At 41.3% G+C, this 23,561-nt stretch overlaps 1 protein-coding gene across 3 annotated transcripts in view; it reads left to right on the forward strand.

Annotated features, from left to right (window-relative positions):
• TGFB2 (transforming growth factor beta 2) overlaps nucleotides 1–22,798 on the forward strand; it is a 79,030-nt gene extending 56,232 nt beyond the window's left edge. For 2 of the 3 annotated variants that reach the window (XM_032872936.1, XM_032872937.1), the window contains 5 exons: nucleotides 13,559–13,691; nucleotides 13,813–13,923; nucleotides 15,450–15,627; nucleotides 16,819–16,972; nucleotides 19,981–22,798. In XM_032872936.1, the coding sequence (XP_032728827.1) occupies nucleotides 13,559–13,691; nucleotides 13,813–13,923; nucleotides 15,450–15,627; nucleotides 16,819–16,972; nucleotides 19,981–20,139 (735 nt within the window). In that variant the 3' untranslated portion in view covers nucleotides 20,140–22,798. The remainder of the gene's footprint in view (nucleotides 1–13,558; nucleotides 13,692–13,812; nucleotides 13,924–15,449; nucleotides 15,628–16,818; nucleotides 16,973–19,980) is intronic. The other variant, XM_032872938.1, reaches the window with a different exon arrangement.
• The last annotated feature ends 763 nt before the right edge of the window (nucleotides 22,799–23,561 follow it).

Genomic DNA, 23,561 nt, shown 5'->3' on the forward strand with positions numbered 1-23,561 from the left:
CTCATGAGGAAACCGGATTGCTATCATTCGGGTTAAGTCACGACGTTACTCAATGTTAACCTTGAGAGCAGACAGGACCCCAAAAGTTGTGCGAATAGTAGTCCTCCCCACTGTATTGAAAAAAACATGGATAGTCATGCAATAGTTACTAATAATTCCATGGTCCTTTTGTGGAATATGATTGTGTAATGATATTGATAATTATCACCAACACACAGAGCGTACTGTATGCTAGGCACGATTTAAGTGTTTTATATAGATGGAGTCATTCAATCCTTTTATAAGCCTCTGAGGTGGGTTCTTATCCTCATTTTACAAAAGAGGAAACTGAGGCACAGAGAAGTCGAGTAACTTACCCAGGCCCTTGCAGAGGTAGAATTTGAACCCGGGCAGTCTGGCCCCACAGGCCCTGCTCTGGACCACTTGCCCACACTCGCAGGAAGAACGCAGGCTCTGGGGTGGGGCCAGTGGGAGTTCAAGGTGTGGTTTTGGCCCTCCGGAGAGTCTGAGGAAGTCACATCACTGAGCCAATTTCCACATCAGTAAAATGTGAGTAAAAACACCTCCTTGGCCAGGACTTCGTAAAGAGAACACAGAATGCATGGAAACTCCTAACACAATGTACTTCGACTCAATGGTTACTCTCATATTATTACTATAGTTGCCAAAGCATCAAGTTTGAACTTTTGTAAGAAACAGCCTCTTCGATTTTTGATCTGCTCACAGTCTCGTAAAAATGAAAACTCCCTCCGGTCTCCACTACTGCAGGGTCAGGCTCTTGGTGGCTGCCCCGGGAGTTCACTTCAGAGCCTCCTGAAATACTATTTTCAACTCAGTTCCACTCCTGGCGGTCTCGCTCAGTCACTGATGAGCAGCTCTAGGCCGGAAAGAAGAGAATCTTTGTGGAGGGGTTTGGGGGGGTGGGGTTAGGGGTTTGGGTTCATCTTCTGCCTCTTCTTATTTATTAGCGTTTTGGTCTTACAAACCACTCATGTCTCTGAGCCTCAGTTTTTCATCATAAAATGGAGATCACCGTTCTAATGAGTCACGGGGAGGAGATGCACATGAAGGGTCTGGCACGTTGGATGCACGGAGAGTGCATTATTATCAGGGTTTGCTTATCATCCAGAACATGGTTTATATTTCCCCTAGACATGGTTTGTGATTATGATACCACTGTGTGATTTTGTCAATCATGTCTGGTCGGATGAGGGCTCATCAGGCCGACTTCCTGTTATCAGGGGGGCAGGGCGGGCTCGTGGGGAGCAGCTCCTTGTTTGCTTCATAAGGCTCTGTTTTAAAAAATCTTCTTAGTGTCTGCCAACTGTTGGACAACCTTCACTAGGGCAAAAGATGGTTCCGAGGGAGGATGTACGTTTATTTCTTGATATTCACAGTGCTCGGGATTTTTTTTTTTTTTTTTTTTTAAACCTCTCCTCTAGAACTGGATTCAGAGCCTACAAATACATAACTGGAAATTCCTTCAGTGGAAACAGATCCGAACCTCTGAAAGGTGGTGTTAATTTTTGGAAACTGCCAAAGTTCTGGTGAAGAGGAAATTGAAAAGTAATTAATTTTCCTACGTGATGGCTGGTTTTTAAAGACAGATCTGAAATCCAGCCCCTTCTCATATCTGCGGCTGATACTCTCATCCAAGGGGTTTTTGCCTCTCGCCTTTGCAGTAGCGTCCTGGCCGGTCCAGGTGTGGTCCCCCGGCCTGGCTCTTGCCCCCTGACCTCCTTAGAGTGTGTGTGTGTGTGTAGTTAAGAGTGATTTCCACTGAGATGTGGGTCAGATCTCAATCCCCTGTAGAAAGCCCTGTGATGGCTTCTCACCTCACTTCACCAAGGAGCCAACGCCCTTACTGTGCCTGGGCCTGTTTCTTGCTAGGGTCCCCTCCCCCCACTGGGCTTTCTGCTCTCACTCAGGCCCCTCCCCCCGCGCCTCCTCCTCCTGGCTACACCTCAGACACCTGCCTTTACTCCCTCCTAAACTCTGGCCACTGTACCCTCCTCCCACATGGTCCTTCCTGCCTCTCTTCCTTCCCACTGGTGCTTCCTCAGATGTCACCGGCTTACAGAGGACTTCGTGGCCACCCTAACATCTCAAGGCCCCTCTTCCCAACATTTCCTACCCCCACTCTCCACTGCATGCTTCCCCTCCAGGCCCTTCATCATTTGGCTGTACTTGATCTTCTGCCCTTCCTCTATCTGCTTTACCTTCACCCCTGGGGACAGATTCCCGGAACAGTACGTGGTACGCGGTGGGTGTTCAACAAATGTTTTCCAAGGAACTGAAGACGTATTTCAAAATGAGATTCAAGTGCAAGGAAATGTTGTGAAATAAGTGTGTAATATCATGAGGGGACTCTTCTGAGAAATATTTTTCCTTTATTTGGATTTGGAAATTCTGCTACATTTGTTTTAAAGATATCTGTCTAACTATCGAGAAAGAAACATATATCTACCCATTTTTTTGTTATTTATTCAGAGCTAGTGCTGGTTAAGTGGATAATAATGATGTAGGTAAAAAAAAATATTACATAAGAGATTCGTGAAACTGATATTCTTAGGTAACCCATAAACTCTATGTCTGCAGAAAAACCGGAGTCATTATTTTATTTTTCGACTCATTGCTTTATAATCTCACCCCCTAAATTAAAGTTCTCAACTGAATGTAAGAAGGGACTTAAATTGTAATGTAGGCCATATGTGTTGTTGGGAGCCAGGAAGTAGGAAAGGGTGTTAGGAGTATGGTTTTCAAGTATGTGTGTGTTGGTGTCAAGTCAGAGTGGACTTGGAAAGGGAGATCAATCAAAAAAAAATCAGAAGATATGGCCCCAGAGAGCTTGCAGTCTTGCTGGGGAGACTCCTTCTTCCCACAGCAGGTAACAACTGGAATTATCAAAATCCGCAGTCCTAGGCTGTGTGGTCCAGCCTCAAGGACCTCTTGACCTAGTTTCCCTTCAGATGCTGTCTCTTAACTGTTGGCCTGCACACATCTCTTTCTAGCCTGCACCGATGTGACTTTTGCCCAGCTGAATCTTTTTTTTCCTCTGCTGTGTGATTCGTAGGTGATGGTCTTCTGAATGCTATTGAGCTGTGACATCTGAGAGACTTTGTGTTCACACAAAGGACTCCTTCATCCCTCAGACCTGTGGAAATGAATTTACTTGTTTATGCATACGGGCAGTGAGCACAAAGGCCCATCTGTAGAGAATGAAAAAAAAATGGAAGGAAACAATAGAGAATTATAAGGTGTGTTCATCACAGAGGCAAGGCTTTCCTGTGTGTGTGCACGTGTATGTGTGTTTGTGTGTGTATGTGTAGCTTGAAGACCTCTCTGGCGACATTTCCATAAAGGTCATTAGAGATCTATATATGCCCTTCTTTATCCTAATTGCACACGGATATGTATAATACAGGAACTCTGTGCCTTACAGAGAAAGACTTACTATAGTGACACAATAATGTAGATATCTGAGACCCAGAGACACTGTATTTTATGTGTGTCTTTCTTTTGAAGCTGATCTGTACTCCATGGGAGTCTACTCTCCAGGCCCTCTCGAAGCTCTTGTGAGGTATACATTACCACCTCCTCTTAGAGGGATGCGATTTCAAAGGAGCCAGGGCAATTACAAGACAGGGCGATGGGAGAAGCAAGATAAGTATTGGGTCCGTTAAGCCACTTCTGAAGGATCATCAGGCAATCTGTCTGTGTGTTAAGCACCCTAAAGTGACCCAGTGTTGTTCAAGGAGCCTGCAGGCGAGCAGGAACAGAGAGCTACATTTATGCCTCAGGGCAAGAAAAGAAGCCATTTCCCTACTTCTGAAAAAGCCCTACTTTCTATTACTTGAAAATTCCCTTTCTTGCTTTTTCTCCCTTATTTTCATTCCACAGTGAAATATATTAAATAGAAAAGGAAAAGACAGTATAAAGTTGCTTACACTGATAATTCTTTCTGTCCTTCTTGTCATATACATAAATATGGTATATACATACACATAATCTCTGTGATGTGTGTGCATAAAATTCCAAATTTATAGCATAAAAGATGGATTGCTCAAGGGCTTATTTATCACTTGATTGTGTGTGTCTTTCTAATGAAGTCTGCTAGTCAACAAGCATTTGCCAAGAACGGACTGTGCAAATTCAGTGGCATACTTTGTGGAAGAATAAGAAAGAGCCAGAACGTCCTTTGTTTTGAAGGACTTCATGGTCAGAGCATTTGGAACGTACTCAGCCCAGTGTAACATATGAACACTTATTGTGATAGTTTAATTGTGTTCCCTCAAAAAAAGACCTGTTGAAGTCCTAATCCCTGGGACCTCAGAAGGTGACCTTTCTTGGAAATAGAGTCATTATAGATATAATCGGTTAGGTCAAAATGAGGTCCTACTGTGGTAGGGGGTAGACCCCTCATTCTGTATGATCAGTGTTCTTATAAGAAGATGACCATGTAAAGACAGAGACACACAGAGACAATGCCACGTGAAGACAAAGGCAGAGATCGAAGTTAGCTAGCTTCAGATCAACAAATGCCAAAGATTGCCAACGAAACACCAGGTACTGAGAGAGGTAAGAAAGGATCCCCTTTAGGAGGTGTCCCAGGAGACATGGCCCAGCCAACACCTTGATTTCTGACTTCTGACTCCCAGGACTGTGAAAGAGTTCATTTCTGCTCTTTTAAACCACCCAGCTTGTAGTGCTCTGTTCCAAGAGCTAGTGTTCCAAGTACATTAATGTACTTCCGGGGCAAATTCTCCCTGAGTTCAAGCTTCCGGTGCTTAGGATGGGTGAAGGAGCCCTGCAGAGAAAGGAAGATGACATTTATTTGTTCTCTTTTGTAATGAGCCAGGACGTCTCTATGATGTGGCCTGTGTTCTCGCAGTGCCCAGGGTTCTTGCCAGCCTTTCCAACGTTAGTAGTTACGTGTCACTTTGGTGACAGTTATCTCCCTGCTCCCGGTCATGCCCTGCATCATGACCTCACTGTGGCCTGTGAAGGCTTTCAGTTGTTGTTGGGAGACCTCATTCCCTTACTAGAGTGTGGACTCTTTTAGGAGCGGGGACCCTCTTACTATCCCAGACAGAAGCGTAATGCCTTCCTCACAACAAGTGCTTCAGAGCGGTTGAACTAGCCTGGAGAAGTGAGCTATGAAATTACATTGGAACAGATGAATAAATGAAGACTCATGCATGTATAAGGTGCCCAGCAATTATTCAACAAATGAATCAATAACCAAACTAATGAACTGATCATATAAAATATTACAGAACTTATAGGTTGCTTTTGTTTTTTTTCATATGGACAAACGTCTCCTCCACAGTCAATGCAAAGGGTATATCAGAGAATCACCTGTTCCTCCTGCAGAAAAGCCAAGAAACACCTTCAGGAATGGGCTCTGTTTGTCTGTTTGCAGGAGAGGAAAGGTTGATGGAAGCAAGATTTCAATCCAGAGAGTCAGATCTCTAAAATTAAATAAGTGAATATGAATTCTTTAAGCCTCCAGGGTCAGCAAACTAGAGCACAGGGATTATGGGGATGTAAATAAGTGCATGTTTCCCTCTCTCTTTTAGTAGCTGGTTATTCCCTTGGAAGAAATGGACATTTACGCACAAGCAGGATTACCCTTGAGGCCGGTGTGCAAGGGGCTGAATACTTGGCACACACAGTGATGGCTGAGGGGCTCGGACGAGAAAAGGGATTTCAGAGTGAAAGTGACCATTTCATTGAAAAGCTGAGCTGAAGAGTAAGAAGGTTTTTGTGATTGTTAAGCTTGTTTTTGTTTTTAAGTTATAACTGGGAGAGTGGGGAAGGCATACTGATAGGGATTCTAGTCTAAACACAGAGTTGGGACATGGAATATACATTTTAGGGATAGGGTTTAGATTAGTTTTCTAGGGATGAGAGGCAAGTCTAGGCTGATAGATTGGTAGCAAATTATGTCTTAAATACTAAACTACGGGATCTGGAGTTTATTCACTAGACAGTAGAAGCCTCTGGAAGATTTTGACCAGAAAAGGAACATAATTATAATAACTCACGTTTTTTGAATACCAGCAATGTGATAGATGCTTTCCCTACTCATGTGTTATTTAATTCTATTAACAACCATAGAAGGTGGGTCTTATTAACCCATTCTATAAATAAGAAAATCACAAATCCAGTATGTGCTAGTTTATGTTTGCCTGACTTCAAAGCCTATGAAACTTTTTGTTGCATTAACGATTTCCAAAGGCACTTGGCAAGCCCTATGGGAATCTTCAAAGAAACCTAACGGACCACCGGATTCGATTGTCAGTAGCAAAATGGGCAAGACTCCTGAACTAAACTGGGCCTCACACCTCACAGTACTGAACTACTTTTTTCTGCTGTATATAAGGAGTGTTGATTAAACCACAGAGTGTTGATTAAAGAAACAGGGCCAACCAGGAAAGAAGGACCCAAGGATCCAGCAAGAGGTTATGGTTTTGGCTCTAGGTGATTTAATGATGTTACCATCACCCTGATGAATAGCATATATGTTGAGTAGCAAACAGGATTCAGAGAGCTCCCAAGAGGCTAAAAACCAAGGTCAAGGTCAAATGAGGAGTTCAAAATTAACTGAGATAATGTGCAATTTGCATTTAGGTTCGAGAATGAATCGCATAAATGTAGACTAGAGCTCTGGTTCTCAGAGTCGACCAGCAGCTTGTGCATCACCTAGGAATAGGTCAGAAATGCAAATGCTTGGGCCTCAATCTCATCTCTATTAGATCAGAAAGTCTGGGGGGTTAGGGCTTAGCAATCTGTGTTTTATTTAGTAAACCCTCCAGATGTTTCTAATGTAGGCTGAAGTTAGAGAACCATGTGGCTAGATAAACCAACCTTCTCTTCCCTTTTTGCTCCCCTTCATTTCTGTCTCTTTATTCTGTGTCATTCCAGAAAGAATTGGGGTTGGAAAATCTGACTTAATGGTTTGTGTCAGGACAAAGGTTTTATTTTATAAAAAGTTTACTCTGACTCAATGGTGTCATGTGGCTGTGCCAAAAGTAAATAGTTTGCATTAAAAATAGTGACCAGAACAAGGGAAGCAATCGCCCCTCTTTTCCACATGTGGCACATTCTGTGATATTCTCCGCATCCTGCTAGACGGCCTCCGAGTGCGCTGAAGAAGTGATTATAAGAGGAACATCGAGGTCGGGGCTTAACAAGGATGGTGAAGGACCTCAAACCTCATCTTGCAGGAAGCCGTTGAGAGAGGCACTTCCTATGACTGGGGCCTGACATAGAAAAGAAAGAGAATTTCATGTCTTTTTCCAGAGAACAAAACACAATATGGGGAAACCCTCTCTGCTGGAATGAAGAGGCCAGGATGTTAGTCCAGACTTTTCTTACAGGGCTGTGATCACCCAGGTAAGTACTTCAGGCTTCTTTCCCTTTGGCTGTGTACCTTGGATGGTAAGGGCCATGATATCCACACCACAGGGTTTTTGTGAAGACCAAAAAACATGAACCTGTGGAAATACTTGAAAAACCAGAAATGACAGTACCCATAAGAAGCAATGATATTATTATTAAGTAAGACTAGTTGGTGGAGATTTTGCATCCAAGAGAAGGAAGGATTACAACATACAAATTATTCAGAAGCAAGAGGGCCTTCCTCAAGAAGTCCTGAGTCCGCCATCATGAGAAGTCTTCAGAGACCAAGATGTCAATGAATGAATCATATGGGTTGGAGCCGATGGCCTTCTGGGAACTTTCTGATACTGATAGTTCATGGTAGGGAAGTTAAAGAGTGTGAGGTCAGGCACCTCTGAGAGACTGTGCTCTTGGGCAGCAGAGGAAATTCTTCATTCAGCATTTGCTAATCACTCTGTGCCAGTAACTACAAACATTTAAATGCTTTTAAATGTTAAGTACATTAAAAACATTAAATGCATTTAAAACAACAGCAACAACTAGTTACCCTAGTGTTGGGAATTTTCTCTACAGCCCTATTGTTAAATTTACCTTTGCATTAGAAGTCTGGGTTGAATTTGCTCCCTAGTTCTCCTGTAGGTCCATTGATGTCTGAATATGCAAAGTAAAATAGAATTTTTAATGCTTGCTTTCTCTCTTTCCAGTGTCTCATAGGAGAGGAATAGGTATTGCCCTTGGTGTCTAAGCCAAATCCTGAGTTGATTTATATTGTTATTCCTTTAAGACTAAGATTTCCTCTGGCTGTAATTTTGCATCTAGTCTTCTATTTCTTTCTTTCTTCCTTTTTTTTTTTCCCCCTGAACTATTGGGTAACATCAGTGACTTTTGCCTCGATCCACTCCTGATTGGCTGCTTTCCAGTGCCAGAGAGATGAATGGATCCTTTTGTGTAGGGAGTTTTGTAATTCAGTGTAGAGTTTAGAGCCTTGCCAAAGGCGGTATGTGGGTATTTTGCACATATTATAGATAATGTGTGTATATCAATAATGTAATGAAGGTAACATTCATACCACTGTGGGTGGTAGCTAAGCGAGAGGCAGCTAAATTTCATTTTCAGTATGCTTTCTAATTCAATCAGAAACAGTTGTTGGTCTGTTATTTTAAAAAAAAGTCAAAGCAGGGGTTTTATAGAAACAGGAGCGAGTGAGTGAGAGAGGTAAATAGATATTTTAACTTAAAACATATATATGTATATGCATATACATACCCAAAGACACACACACACACACACACACAGACACACACACACACTTTACATGCTTTGTGTTTTATAAAAGGCCAAGGACTTTTCCATGGCTCTGCCTACTGCCAATCCATGTTGTATTTTTTGCATGAACCACATCCGTTATGCATCACCTACAATTTCTAGTTTTTCATTTCTTTGAAGAAGAAAGAAATTTCAGGGCAATGTGTTGAGCAACACAAGTGCAGGATTCTTCTAGGGTTTTTCGTTTGTTTGTTAAGATATTTATTTATTTATTTATTTATTTATTTCAGAGAGTGAGCTGGGGGAGGAGCAGAGGGAGAGGGAGAGAATCCCAAGCGGACTCCATGCTGAACGTGGAGCCTGATATGAGACTCGATCTCAGGACCCCGAGGTCATGACCTGAGCCAAAATCAGGAGTTACACACTTAACCAACTGAGCCACTGAGGTGCCCCAGGCTCCTTCTAGGTTTTTATTATATTATTCCTTTTGTTATTTCTTCTATAGCTGTCTCTCTGACATCTGAAATTAGAGAAAGACTTTGTTGTGGTAAAATACACATAAATTTAACCTTTTAACCATTTTTTAGGTATGCAATTCAGTGGCATTAAGTATATTTACAATGTCATAAAACCACTACCACTCACTATTTTCAGAAATTTCCCATCCTCCCAAACAGAAACTCTGCGCCCATTAACCAGTAACTCCCCATTTTCCCTATCCAACAAGCCTGGTGACTTCTATTCTACTTTTATCTCTATGAATTCGCCTATCCTAGGTGCCTCATGGAAGTGAAATCATCTTTATTCATCCTTTGGTGTCTGGCTTAGTTTACTTAGCATAATGTTTTCAAGATTCATCTGTGTTGTAATATGTCAGAATTTTGTTCATTTTCATGACTAAATAACATGTGTCTATGGTATGTTTTATTTATATTGTTTGTTTATCTGTTGATGAATACTTGGGTTGTTTTCACTTTTCAATGATTGTGAATAATGTTGCTTGAACATTGGGATGCAAGTATCTGTTTGAGTGCCTGCTTTCAGTTCTTTTGGTTATATACCTAGGAATGGAATCACTGAGTCAAATGGTAATTCTATGTCTACCTTTATGAGGAACCACCAAACTGGTGTTTTGTTTTGTTTTGTTTTTAAGTGTTTTAAAAGCAACTTTTCTGTACTGAAGACTTTCCTAAGCATTCACCTTGGTTTTCACAGAAGCAACAGCTCTCTTAACTTTGGGGCCTGCATTTCATCCTTTCTAGACCATTTGATTCCCCTGGATAATTACAATATCAAGCCCAACTGTCATACACTGGTTTAGAAACATGTACAGTTGATATTTGCTAAGCATATGACTCGTGTAAGACCAGAAGTTCTCGGAACATACTAGAGAGGAGTTTTCCAGCAATGAACCCCAGCATACGCCAATATGCATTACAGAACAAATGGAGAATACTGGTGAATCTGACTAGTTGAGTGGAAGCCAGTTCAGAGAGCTTCTAGTATTCATCTGAACTATCTTTGTCACGATACGATGTATAGAGGAATTTAGAAGCGACTCTGGCTCTAGAAAAAAACAACAGCTGCATATCCAGTCCTTTTCATGTTCAATACACTCGTCAGGAGATTGGGAAAGATGACGGCAAAGGCTAAAATGGAGTGAGAGGTTGACTGATCTAGTCATTTTTGTATAAACTCTTGAATTTGAGGAAGTCCTAATCGATAATAGCAGTAGGTTGATTTTCTTCCCTTCCCGTTTAATTTTGCGTGCTTGTTAAATGAAAGATAACCAGGGAATAGAGAGGTTGTGTCTATTCTTAGAAAGAAGATACTTTTTAAGTTAAGATTTCAGACTTTCAGATGTGATTAGAAGGTTTTCTAGCCAGTTCTGAAACAACACCACGAAGCTGGAGGAGGAATACTTTTATAGAGCATCATTCATCCCAGTTAGTGACCCAAGTGATTAAAGGTTTGGGAAATTGCCCCTCTAAATATGGGCTAAGGGAACAGGGTTTATTTAGCTTAGAGAGAGAGAGCGAGAGCGGGCATGCTGAGGGGGACTTAATAATAGTCTCCAAGAATATGAGAGATAGTCTATGAGTGATGAAAAGCAGCTGTTTCCTGTTTCCATGGAGGACTTGGTAAAAAAGAATGGAGTTCAGTTGCAACAAGTGAGTTTAAGAACTCCTTGGCCATAAAGTTTGAGACAGCAAATCCACAATACCAAAGTATCCAAAATACAACACCTCTCTGTTTCAGAATTGTGTAGCTAAGTAGCTGTCATTCTTGGGTGCTTAAATGGGCTTGTTCTTGAACCAGTGAAAAAACACAGAGGACCTATCAGTCAGGTGAGAATATGAAGCTGTCCACCATCAGAACCTACTGGTGTTTTGTGGCTGATGAAACACTTATTAGAGGATGAGATTTAAAAAAGAAAAAAGTTTCAGAATCTTTTGATCTCTTTTGGTATTCTTTGAAAGAAAGATCCTCTAGATTTACTCCTTCTCTCTGAGGTGAAGAATTTCCATAGATTTGCTGGTTTGTGTTTTTTTTGTCCATTTGATCAATACAGTCATTAAAAAAAAATTCTGTGTCTTCAGTGATACTTGTATCAGAGATCGATATCATAGATATTTGATATATTTTATATATATGTATATATAATATGTAATTACCACAACAATGAAAACAATGTTTTGTTCTAGACATTGTGTCTAAGTGTTAGGGATATGAAGATGAGTAAGACATACACTGTGCTGATTAGGAACAAAGCAAATATAAAAACATTATGAAATAATGTATCAGTATAGGCGATCCACTAGGGGAGGAAATTTAAAATTAGAAAAATGCGTTCTGAATTTGCTACTAATTTTAAGATGGAAATGCCTGAACACATCTCAACCATTGTTTTATCATTTTAATCCTAGGTTAGTTTAATTATACCATTTGTTATGAATTGGAATCGTGGTGTCTTATTTACCCACCTGGGAGTGTTTTCAAGGCAAGGTTTGGTTTCCAGAGGATTGGGCTGCTGGGAGGCTGTATCTTTAAAGGTAGAGGTTTACATCAGGATTAACTGTATATACATTCCACATGTTTTATTTCTGTTTCGTACCAACATTTATTTTAACCTTATTTAAAAATCTTTACTTTGATCACTGAATGTTTCTTGGTCATCTGGAAGGGGGTAAGGATGAATGGCGATTCAAATCTGACCCCATAACTCTTTGGTCTTCAAAATCCAGCACCAGAGTGAGGAGTTAGGAGATTGCTTTGAATCCTCTCTCCCTACATGCTCACCATGAAGCACTGAATGAGTTCTTGAACTTCCCCAAATCTCAGTTTCCTTAATCCACTTTACAGGAACATCTTGAGGATTCAATGAAAGGAAATAATGTGTGCCAAGCCCAAAACCCAGGGCACCCAGCCCTCAAACCATGTTTACTTGTTTCCTTTAATTTATCAAGAACATCTCTTGCCTGTGGTTGAATCACAAATGCCTCTAGATTGTCTTCATTTAGTGGGGTGTGTCGACCCTCAGGGGCAAGACCAGTAGAGTAGATTTTGTCTAAAATTTTTGAGGGTCCCCCAAAGTTCCATTATGAGAATCTCTTTCCTTTCCTGAGGTTACTTCGTCCTGAAAAAAAAAAAAAAAAAGTCTACCCTAATGCCAAATATTTTAGGAAGCATTTGTTGGTAAATTACTTACCTGAACAAGTCATGTACACATACAGAAGAAAAGTGTCTTTTAAAATCAGCAGGAAGATTATGCATTTTTGTTTTTGCAAGGTTGAAAGAGTAAGTAAGGCTTCTGGATATTCGAACAGTCCTTTAATAGACACTGATTAAATTGAATGCTGTGCCTGGAAATGGCATCAAATTGAAGATGTGATCACTGCCCTGGGGAAGCATATGAACTTGTTGGAGAGACCAACCCACATGTATGAACCAAGCCCAGGATAGTTAGACTCAACATCAGGGAGGGTAGGCAGTATAAGCCCCTGAGTACTAAGGGAAGGCAAGATACAGGTTTGGGTAGGGATTTCATAGAGCTCTAAAAAAATGAGACCTTAGTTTGACTGGTTCATAAGACATCATTTAAAGACAGACAGAATTTTTAAAAAACCACCTGAAGTGTTCACTTCCTATAGAAATCCAAGAACCTCCTTCAGTGGCTCTTTACGTCTTTGAACTAAATGAATCCTTCTGAAGTCTCAGTGTTCAGGCTGGTTGGCTTTCAGAGTCTCACACTGGGCCAGACTGCTCCTGCCCCAATTCATTCTTTGTCTGCAGGATATGGAATATCTTTATCAATTTAACAAGTCACACCTGGAGAGTAAAAATCCCAGCCAGCGACTTACCTCAAAAGCTGAGGTATGCCACATATGTTAATGTGGGCGGATTTAAGAACCAAGGTTGGGAAATTTTTCTCTTTATTAGAAGGAGATTTATATAATTCAGGGCCATTAGAGGGTGAGCACGGGTCCTCTGGACTGGCCCACTCTTCCTGTCCCCCCTACCTCCCAGCTCCCCAAATTAAAAAGCAGAACAACAAAACTGTTAACTTAATAGCATAGAATTTATGGCTGGAATCTCACAAAGCTTATGTCAGCAAAGTAAAATAATTACTGTCACTTTCTCTTAGACACTTGGCTTTATGGTTCCTGTCACCTTTATCATAATACACAGCTGACTTAGTAGCTCTATTTTTCATGGCACACGGCCTGGTGTCATGCTTTTATGCACACATGCCGTTCGATGACAATACATGGGTGTACCAGAGCGGAGCTGAGTTTAGATAATGAATTGGAATACTGTTCATGGCTTTGGGTTAGTCATGCTGACTGGATGCCAACTGAGCTTGTTCCCTCTCTCTCTCCTTCTCCAGATTCTCAAATCCAAAGATTTAACATCTCCAACCCAGCGCTACATTGACAGCAAAGTCGTCAAGACCAGAGCAGAAGGCGAATGGCTTTCCTTTGACGTGACGGATGCCGTCCACGAATGGCTCTACCATAAAGGTTACAGCCGCCCTCTGTCCTCGTCCCTAGATGCTCAGTGACCCCACATTATTGTAAGTTGATTGCAGATTAAGGGTATTATCACACATCCAAATGACCTCCTTGACTTAATGTTTTCCAGACAGAAACCTGGGATTTAAAATAAGTTTACACTGTCCCTGCTGCACCTTTGTGCCATCTAATAATTACATCATTCCCAATAAAAGTGAAGAGCTAGAAGCAAGATTTGCAGGTAACTGAAACTTGGTCATATGAGGTGGGGGAGGGGAGGGACTGTGTTCATAATCTCACGGGGGATCAAGCCCGTTTGCATGTGAAAATGAAATTGTTTGGTGAGGGCTGAGGAGTTATAATTGTTTGGGTAAAGATAAGGCTGGAGAAAGATAAATGAAGGCAGAAAGGATTGGGGCCAAGCAATTGGTTCCCAGTTTACTCTGCTCCATGCCCTGTGATGACTTGGCAATACTAACTAACTGATTCATCAGCTTTCCAAACTATTAGTCAGGTAAGCCCTGTACTCTTCATTTAAGCGAGCCAGCTTTCCAGCTATGCTAGTATTATAGCAGAAGATAGCATACATTCAAGGACATCCATCGATAATGCCCCAAGTGCAATGTCAGGAGGCCTACAACCATACTTCACTTGTGAAGCCCCTCATACCATAGCCTCTTGACCTCACCTTACGTGAATCAGAACACTCCACCGTTTCTAGCTGGCACCCAGTATTTCCAGTGGCTGCCTGATCAGACTTCTGGAATAATTTATAAGGACATAATGAGGTTTTAGTTTCTCCCTGTTCCTCCTCACCTCTTAGTGATTAGCCAAAGGTCAGGGAGAAGGAGGAGATGCCAACAGTTGGACTTGCTTCCCTTGTTAGCCACCCAGTTTGGATGATGAGAAGCGGGAGGGAAGTGTTCCGTGTGCTGGGGCCACAGTGACTCCACAGCGGCATGCCAGGGAGCTAATTCCCCTGCCCCAGCTACCACCACCCGGGACCCCCGTCCACTTGCAGAAGGCTCCAGTGGCCCTCGCGCATGGAAAACTACTCCCGCAGGTCGAGAGATTTATTTCAGTCTCTAACGTAGCCATGATTCTCTGGAGTGTGGAGATTAAATGCTTAAACTGGCAGTCTCTTTAGCATGCTTTGGGGAGCTCGAGTTTCTGAATCTCAGATGGAATCAGGAAAGTGTTGAAGACGCCATAAAATAAATGAAAAAGCCCTTTCTTCACAGCTTCCCCAAATAGCATTAGGTAAGGGTGACTTCTGTTTCACTTGAACTTAATTCACTGCAATTTCTTGTGAGTCTCGGGTTGTGTTCATGAGGAAAGTCTTTTGAGTTTGTAGTCTGAGGAAGGGAGTGAACTGGTGGGGGACAAGCCGTGTTCTTTTGCCATGCTCTTCAGTCGCCGAGGGCCTGGACATGGCCTGAACTGAGGGTTCAGTCCAAATAAACTAGCTAGGTCGCCCTTGGACTATGGTCAAAGTCTTCTTCTGTAGTGACCTTCATAACCAACAAGCCCTGCCTTGGACACTGAACTGTCTCCTGCCATGAGCCTCAGTGAGAAGTGTCCATTGTTGCTTGTGATTGTCTCCTCGTGCCATATCGATTTCCATGGGGAATGACGGTAGCCAGCCGGTGATGCCATTGTGAGGTCATCATGGCTGCTTGTGACAAGATGCAAAGGAAAGAAAGAATGGCTGATTGTATTTGATGAAGGTAAAGCTAAATGTTTGTCACCCAAATGCATTTTTTCAAGGTATTGATGGCGCCTCCACATATACCAGTGGTGATCAGAAAACTATAAAGTCCACTAGGAAAAAAAACAGTGGGAAGACCCCACACCTCCTGCTAATGTTGTTGCCCTCCTACAGACTTGAGTCACAACAGTCCAACCGGCGGAAGAAGCGTGCTTTGGATGCAGCATATTGTTTTAGGTAAAGGAAATAAAAATAAAACAAAGTAATCACATCTGTTGACTCTCACACTGCCTTTGTCTTTTTCTTACAAATAGACCTAAACTCCACTCATGGCTTAAGGCCAGGTATAGGACAGGATAGCCCTACCTCCTAACAGCCTTCTTCCCAGAGGCTCCAAACTGTTTTCTGTGTCGTCTTCCACGGCCCCTTGCAAGGAACCAAGTATGAAGTCAAAAAATTAGTCCCCTGAAGTTTTTCCCAGATCCCCCCTGAAGCACTTTGGGGCTGAAGGAGAAAATGAGCTCCCTGCTCCTCAGAGCAAATATAAGGTTACTTGAGGGGTATGATGGCTGATCCTTAATTGGAAAGACTCACTGTCTGTATGAAGCCCTCCCTACCCCCACTGCCCATGGTAGAGCACCCATGGCCATACCCTTTTTCACAGAGATGAGAGAAATAGAAGAAGAATGCTACTGCGTCATTAGCTACTGAATCTGAGAGAAGTGAAGGCAACACAGATTTATTTCCCACTCCTGTAAGAGTTCATGGAGGGGAGGTTGTGAGTGTTCTCCTGTGGTTTCTTATCAAGCCTCCTGAGATGAAGGTTCTTTATTTTGAGAGCTATGGGGCAGTAAGGGTCCTCACTGATAGATGCTCAGAGAGTTCATGAGTAAAATGGCTTGTATTGGTCGCCAGAGTCAGTGGTTACACTCAGCGAGGCTCCATGTGTCTTGATTTCTGGCTCATTTCCTGGTCTAGGGACATGAGATGAAATTATGGATTCATTCTCAAAGGAAAATGCCTTAGGTGGTTCTTTGAAAATAGCTGTTGTACTTGGATCATTTTATATTTGAAAGGACCTTTGAGGCTGATCTGGCAAAAGTGCCCAGTGTTGGTTGGAAAGGGGGGATTGGTCTCTTCAGTCACCTCTCTGCTTCTATTTAGTCATTCAGGGGAAAGGTTTGACTTTCAAGGTCACAGCCAACCAAGGGACTTGAGGTTTAAATTCATAAGGGGAAGTAGTCCATCAGGTCACTATGACATTCCATGGTGAAATTCATTTGAGATTCCCATAAAACCATTCAGACCTAGCCCATGGTACTTGCTCATTGGATGCTGTTTGCATGAGTGAAGGAGTCATTTTTCTGGCTTGGAATGGGGTTGGGGAGGAATCAGCTGTAAAATCTCCACTGGTCTTTCTTCTAACAGAAATGTACAGGATAATTGCTGCCTACGTCCACTTTACATTGATTTCAAGAGGGATCTTGGATGGAAATGGATACATGAACCTAAAGGGTACAATGCCAACTTCTGTGCTGGAGCGTGCCCATATTTATGGAGTTCAGACACTCAGCACAGTAGGGTAAGTGTTTGGCTCCATTTCTTCTATTGTTGGGTCGCTAATGTGTACCTACAGGTAATATGTCCAGTGAATTCTAATTAGCCTGGGGCCCATTCATCGCACATGAATGGGTACTAGAACGATCCTCTTGAATGGCCAGGAAGCATGTAGGGGGTAGGTGAAGTCAGAAGTGACACTGATCAGTTACAAGTGTAGGTTTTGCCTTCCCAATTCAATGATAAGCATCCAGGAGGCAGTTTTGTTCATTTTTTTCTTTATTTTATATTACAAGTGACTGGTAGCTATAAAAAATCTTTTGGAATCAATTTATCACTTGGGGTCATGCATAGCTTGGATGTGAAGGGACCCAAGTCCCCATCTAAAAAAAGGAGCTGTCATCATCTGTATCAAGGACTGTCACATTGGAAAGAACTTTGAGGACCTCAGTTGATGCTTTGGCATAGTGACTCACTAGTGCACAACAATTAAAAAGTCACTTGACTTCTCTAAACCTCAATCCCTCAATTTCTCATCAGTAAAAAGGAATGTTTATGTTAAAAATGATCTTTTAAAACAACAAAGCCAAACTCGAGAGTAGATATAAAGAGCAAATTGATGAAATTAGAGAAAGCTATGGGAAAATTAGGATCTCCAAGTCTTTTTGAATATACCCAAAGTACACAAGAACCTAAATATTTTGTCAGATCACTTCAGTGAGTTTAGAAGCCTAATTCAGAGGGCCAGTCCTTGACGGGAGGCCATGGATGAGTAGCCCAGATCAGCAAAGACTTTTTCTATGGAATAATGATGCTTGTCTTAATGCTTTTTCCTCATACCTCATAATGTAGGATTCCAGAGAAGGGAAGGACTTCATAAATTATCTCATCCGGATATTTCACTTTACTTACAGAAATTGGGGTCTAGATCATGTAGATGACTTGCCCAGGATCAAACAGTTGGTGACAAACCAAACCTTGGAACGCAGACATCCTTGTTTTATAACCAGGCCTCGGTTTACTCTGCCTTACTGAGTCTAATTCCTGAAATGTGGCTATACATTGGGGTTATGCCTCTGTAAATCTCCTTATTAAAGAAGCATTAGAAAAATTGCCTTCACTGCAGGGTAGGAGAACGGATTTGCTGCCAAGAGGCTCACATAAGGCACTCAACTCAATTCAAGAGTTTGGGAGTTATCGATGATTTGAGACAATCTGTGTTATAAAATTCCTCTTTAATTCATATGAAAAATCACGTGTTAGTAGAACATGAAGTCTATTTATTTATAAATGCCTACATGTGCTGGGGCTTTCAATTTGACAAATAGGACTCTCCTTCCTTCAGCTGTTTTCCCAACCCCCCTGTAGGTTTTGGCACTCCAGGCTGACCATGTGCTTGGCCATGTGAGGAAAGCTTGCTCATGCCTGTCCCTTTGTCTGAGCTCTCTGGCCAGGCTGTTTCAACTGGGCTGTGGCAACAGTAGCTATAATGTGGGCAAGGCCCCATTGCCAAGTAGAAATATAATTCCCCTCCCTGATACACAGAGGGAGTGTGTGAAGGCTGAGACCATGCTTGTTTTTCAAGGAGAGAGGAAGAATAACTGTCATGGTCACAAATATGTGGTTTGGACAGTTACCCAAGAAGCCAGAGGTAGCTTAATAAAGTAGTCAGTGTTACTGCACTGAACAGATCTTCTGTCTTAGGCTGAAAAAATTGCAGTGAATCTCGAGGAAAAGGTCACTTGCTGTTTGACTAACACATTAATGGCATCCTTGGAAATGTCTCTTTATCATCACTGGGGAACCTACATACTTCCATTGGTAAAAGGCCCATCCCCCGTGAATATGAAATGAAGTTAAGGGTATGGGACTAACTCTGGAACTTTCTTTTCATTCCATTGTGGGACTGGCTAAAGCCCTCCCACTTAGACATGCCCATTTACCACATGGAATCTAATGGAGGGCTGATTATTATTACTATTGTTGTTTTAAGCAAAATGTAAGAAAGTGAATAATTAAAAAATAGAGCTTGCTTTTCATGTCATTCTTTTTTTTTTAAAGATTTTTATTTATTTATTTTTGAGAGAGAAAGAACATGTGCGAGAGAGTGTGAGCAAGGGGGTGGGGCAGAGGGAAAAGCAGACTCCCCGGGAGCTGATGCGGAGCTCGATCCCAGGACCCTGAGATCGTGACCTGAGCTGAAGGCAGACGCTTAACACACTGAGCCACCCAGGCGCTCTAGTGTCATACTTAAGTAACTCTTAACTGCTTAATTCTTGATCGTGTTTATGAAGCAATATTAAATGAAAAAACTTATATCTTTTTTTCTTTAAAATAAAAATGTAGGTGACATTAAATTGGCCTGTAAAGACACAGCACAGAGAGGTTTCACAGGCAGACAGGTGTTTTTTTCTATATGTAAGGGTAGATTAAAGCGCTGATGGGAGTTATCATCCAGCCTGTGATTCTTCTACTTCTCCCCGCATTTGCTTCCTCACAGAGTCCAGCAGTCTCATTCTGCTTACTCGGGCTATGAGGTCAAAACAAAGTCCATAGAGTCTCTGAGTCAAAGGGAGTGCTAACCTAGGTGGGAATTAGAAATAGACACTTGGTTACAAGGAAGTGTAGACACCAAAGCAAATACTAAGAGCACCAGATTTTTTGATGGCCTGGCAAGTGTGTGTACAGCGATGCAGTGATCAAAGTCAAGAATTATTGGAAACTGTAAAATTTGTTGAATGATTTTGTGCAATCTCAGCTTTTACAAAATCATTTGTTTATGACGCATGAGGAAAGGATTCTGTAGGAAAATGATGAATTCAGTGATTACTAGGAACACATACCAGGTTGACCATAATTGGGGGCTTAAGAGAAGGAAATTGTAAACCAGTACATTTAAATTGTCTCCTGAGTGCCGTGACTGATAAGGTCACACTATAGCACTATGGAATTGTTCTTTTTAAAGTAACCCCCCCAACTTTTTTTTTTCTTGGTCTTTTCCTATGTTTTCTTTCCTCTCCTATGTTCTTTCAGGTTCTCAGCCTATATAATACCATAAATCCAGAAGCATCTGCTTCTCCTTGCTGTGTGTCCCAGGATTTAGAACCGCTCACCATTCTCTACTACATCGGCAAGACACCCAAGATTGAACAACTCTCTAATATGATCGTAAAGTCTTGCAAATGCAGCTAAGATTCTTGGAAAAGTGGCAAGATGATAATCCCATGGTGATGAGGATAAGCAGGAGGGCAACAACAAGAACAAAGACAATGTTTATAACAAGAAAATCCAAGACAGCCTTGCTTCGACAGTGTTAAAAAAATTTTGAAAAAAAAACCAAAACGGTACTAGTTCAAACACTTTGGAAGTCTGTGTTCTGTTTGTTAAAACTGGCACCTGAAACAAAACAAAATGAAACAAATTGAAGGCTTTATTCTACATTTCACCTACTCTGTGAGAGAGACAAGAAGCGAAACCTTTTTTTTTTTTTTTAAGAAAAAAATAAACACTGGAAGAATTTGTTAGTGTTAATTATGTGAAAGGAAAAACAAACAAACAAACAAACAGGAAAATCCCATTAAGTGGAGTTGCTGTACATACCATTCCAATCCCATGCCTCACCTGATTTTTCTGTATTGCTATGCGATAGGCACCCTTCCCGTTCTTACCTTTCAAGTTAACAGTGAGTTATTTATTGTGTGTTACTACATAATGAACGTTTCATTGCCCTTGGAAAATAAAACAGGTGTATAAAGTGGAGACCAAATACTTTGCCAGGAACTCATGGATGGCTTAAGGAACTTGAACTCAAATGAGCCAGAAAAAAAAGAGGTCATATTAACGGGATGAAAATGCAGGCGAGTTATTCTGTGACCAAGCAAGTCTGCATTAAGATAAAGACCCTGAAAACACATGCTATGTACCAACTGCCTAAGGAAGCTTCTTGTAAGGTTCAAAACCGAAAAGCCTGTTAATAAAGGAAACTTTCAGTCAGAATAAGTCTGTAAGATTTTTTTTTCCTTTTAATTGTAAATGGCTCTTTGTCAGTTCAGTAAACCAGTGACATGTTGAAATGTTTTGATACGTACCGGTCTAATTTCAGACCTTCAAGTATTGCTGTATGGCTATGCTATAGGTTTTTCTTCGTTTCCATATATGTAACCGTACCTACATTCTTACAATAGATGGGTAGAGAAGCCAGCGTAATTGGAAACACATCTGCAGATCTCTTTTGCAAACTATTAAATCAGAACGTTAACTACTTTACATGTAATGTGTAAATTTTTACCATATTTTTAATGTTCTGTAATAATGTCAACTATGATTTAGATTGGACTTACACTGGGGCTCTTTTTAATGATCACTCAGACCTGTGTGTTTCCTTTAGCCGGCCAGGACTTTGGAGGAAAGGCCCTGCAGTTTGACTTGCACTACAAATATGTGTTTTATAGTATTTCTCCCCATGCGCTTTGTGTATTGTCCAATATTATGACATAAGCTATCTGAGTCCACTTGTCCTTTCGTTTTCCTTTTATTAAAAGGATCGATTCAAGTTCAAAAGTCTTCCTTCATCTCCTCAGCATCATTACTAATCAATTCCAATGTTAACCATCTTCTGTGTTAGGGAAATTTGGGAATATGATAGATATACATAGATCACTGAGCTGAAGTATTTTCGTTTCAGTCAGGATCTGACTGAAACTCAGAATCTTTGTGGCTGAGTGGAGACAGCTTTCTGCAACTTGGTTTAATCGGTATGTTCACAGAACTCTATGGTTCTTGAGATCAGACAGTTCATAGGAGACATCTTTTCCTTTAGTCAGGTTTTTAGTGTTCAGGGAGAAATGGAAAGACTGACATTTTTGTTGATTTTTTTTTTTTAAGGGAGAAAAAAGCCCCATTTAGCGCGAGTCACTTAGTTGATTTCACTAAAGTTAAGATCTTCATAGATGTTCTTTGATGGTCATTAGAGGTACAAGGCAAATATGCCCACGATCAAAAAATTCTGTTTATCCCTCTGAATGAGAGTTATCTAGATCTAAGGCTAGAATTTACCTTGCTTTAATAAGTGAATGATTTGCCATATTGTTGCAGAGAAGGTAACGTTCCGTCAAGGTTGGTAGGTCAGTTTACCAGTTGTCTCTTCCTTAGCTCGAGAAGAAAAATTAATAAGTAAAACAATGGAGTATATGCAGGGTCCCCGAAAGTGTAGCCTGGTGAGGTGTGAATCCAAGTGAAGTTGCGTGTGTGATCCAGTGGACTTCTTGTCTGCCGTTTCCTGGCCATTAATGAGATGACGAATTGGATTCACAGATTTGCAAACTGGAAAAGCAAGAGAAGGGATGCCATGGTAGTAGAGGACCCTGGTGTTGGGTGTGACCTGACCTCAGAAATGAGTGTGTTGATTTTTTTCCTTCCATTTTCTATTAATTCTATGTAAATCACTTTTATTTCTGCAGGTGTTTTCCTCTCAGAATGACATTTTGTTTTGTATTATTTTGTCTTTCCTCATGAATGCACTGATAATATTTTAAATGCTCTATTTTAAGATCTCTTGAATCCTTTTTTTTTTTTTTTTAGTTTGGAGGTTCTGTAAGGTCTTTATCTCCCATAAGTAAATATTGTGGTGGGCAGGGAGGGAGGTGGGCGGGAATGGGAAGATGTTAGTCTATGGGTGGGGGGTGGGACGGCGGTTTTATGTTAAGCAGCAGTACAATTTCATGGTCGGCATGGTTTAAAAAAATGGAATATAAGAATAGCTGTTTTGTATTTTGATGACCGATTACGCTGTATTTTAAACATGATGTATGTTTTGTGGTGCTCTAGTGGTAAATAAATTATTTCAATTGGATGTTGATGTGTTTTTCCTCTCACGGGGTTATCACTGAGACTAGAGAACACCTTTACTGCCCTGAGAATCATCTCAAGCTGGAAAAGTCCTACATCTTTAAGGTTGGGCTTTTATTTTCAAGGATATTCTCTCCAGAATTGTCATGTTTTACAGCTCATGAGCTAGGATGTGTCGACCAAGGACCAGAGAAAGCCCTGTGCAGTCTTTTTATTCTCTTGTTTATTGCCATTTGGTAATTGTTTGAGATTCGGTTTCCATCCAGCTTGACTGTCTACCAGAAAAAATGCAGAGAGTTGTTTGAACCATGCCTTGGCTTTCTGGTTCTATGTTCTGCCAACCCCAGGGCCAAAAGAACTGGTCTAGACAGTATCCCCTGTAGTCCCATAACTTGGGTAGCTGCTGAGCCAGCCAGATAGAACGAGAGCCACGTGGTCTCTGGGATTGGTGTTGGGAGCAGCTATTCCTCTCTCCCTCCCCGGTCCACTGCCCCGAAAAACCCCTATTCCTGCAAAGCGCTTTGGCCTTTTCCTTTCAAGGCCAGGCTTCACGAGTGAGTTGCCAATCTTATAAGAAATGGAACTAATAAAAAAGTAGTGGTGGCTCAATCTGGTTGTCTTACTTTCTCCGATGAAAAAAACGGTTGGTGCCCACCATCGAAACCTCACATGGGAACAGATCCTCAACGCAAGTGTTTAGGTGTAATAAAAAAAAAAAACGGTCCCTTTTCTACGATCATCTGTGTTTCATCTTCTACCCTCAACTC

This window comes from Lontra canadensis, unplaced genomic scaffold (genome assembly GCF_010015895.1).
Source record: "Lontra canadensis isolate GAN:19392208 unplaced genomic scaffold, GSC_riverotter_1.0 scaffold46, whole genome shotgun sequence".
Lineage (NCBI taxonomy): Eukaryota > Metazoa > Chordata > Mammalia > Carnivora > Mustelidae > Lontra > Lontra canadensis.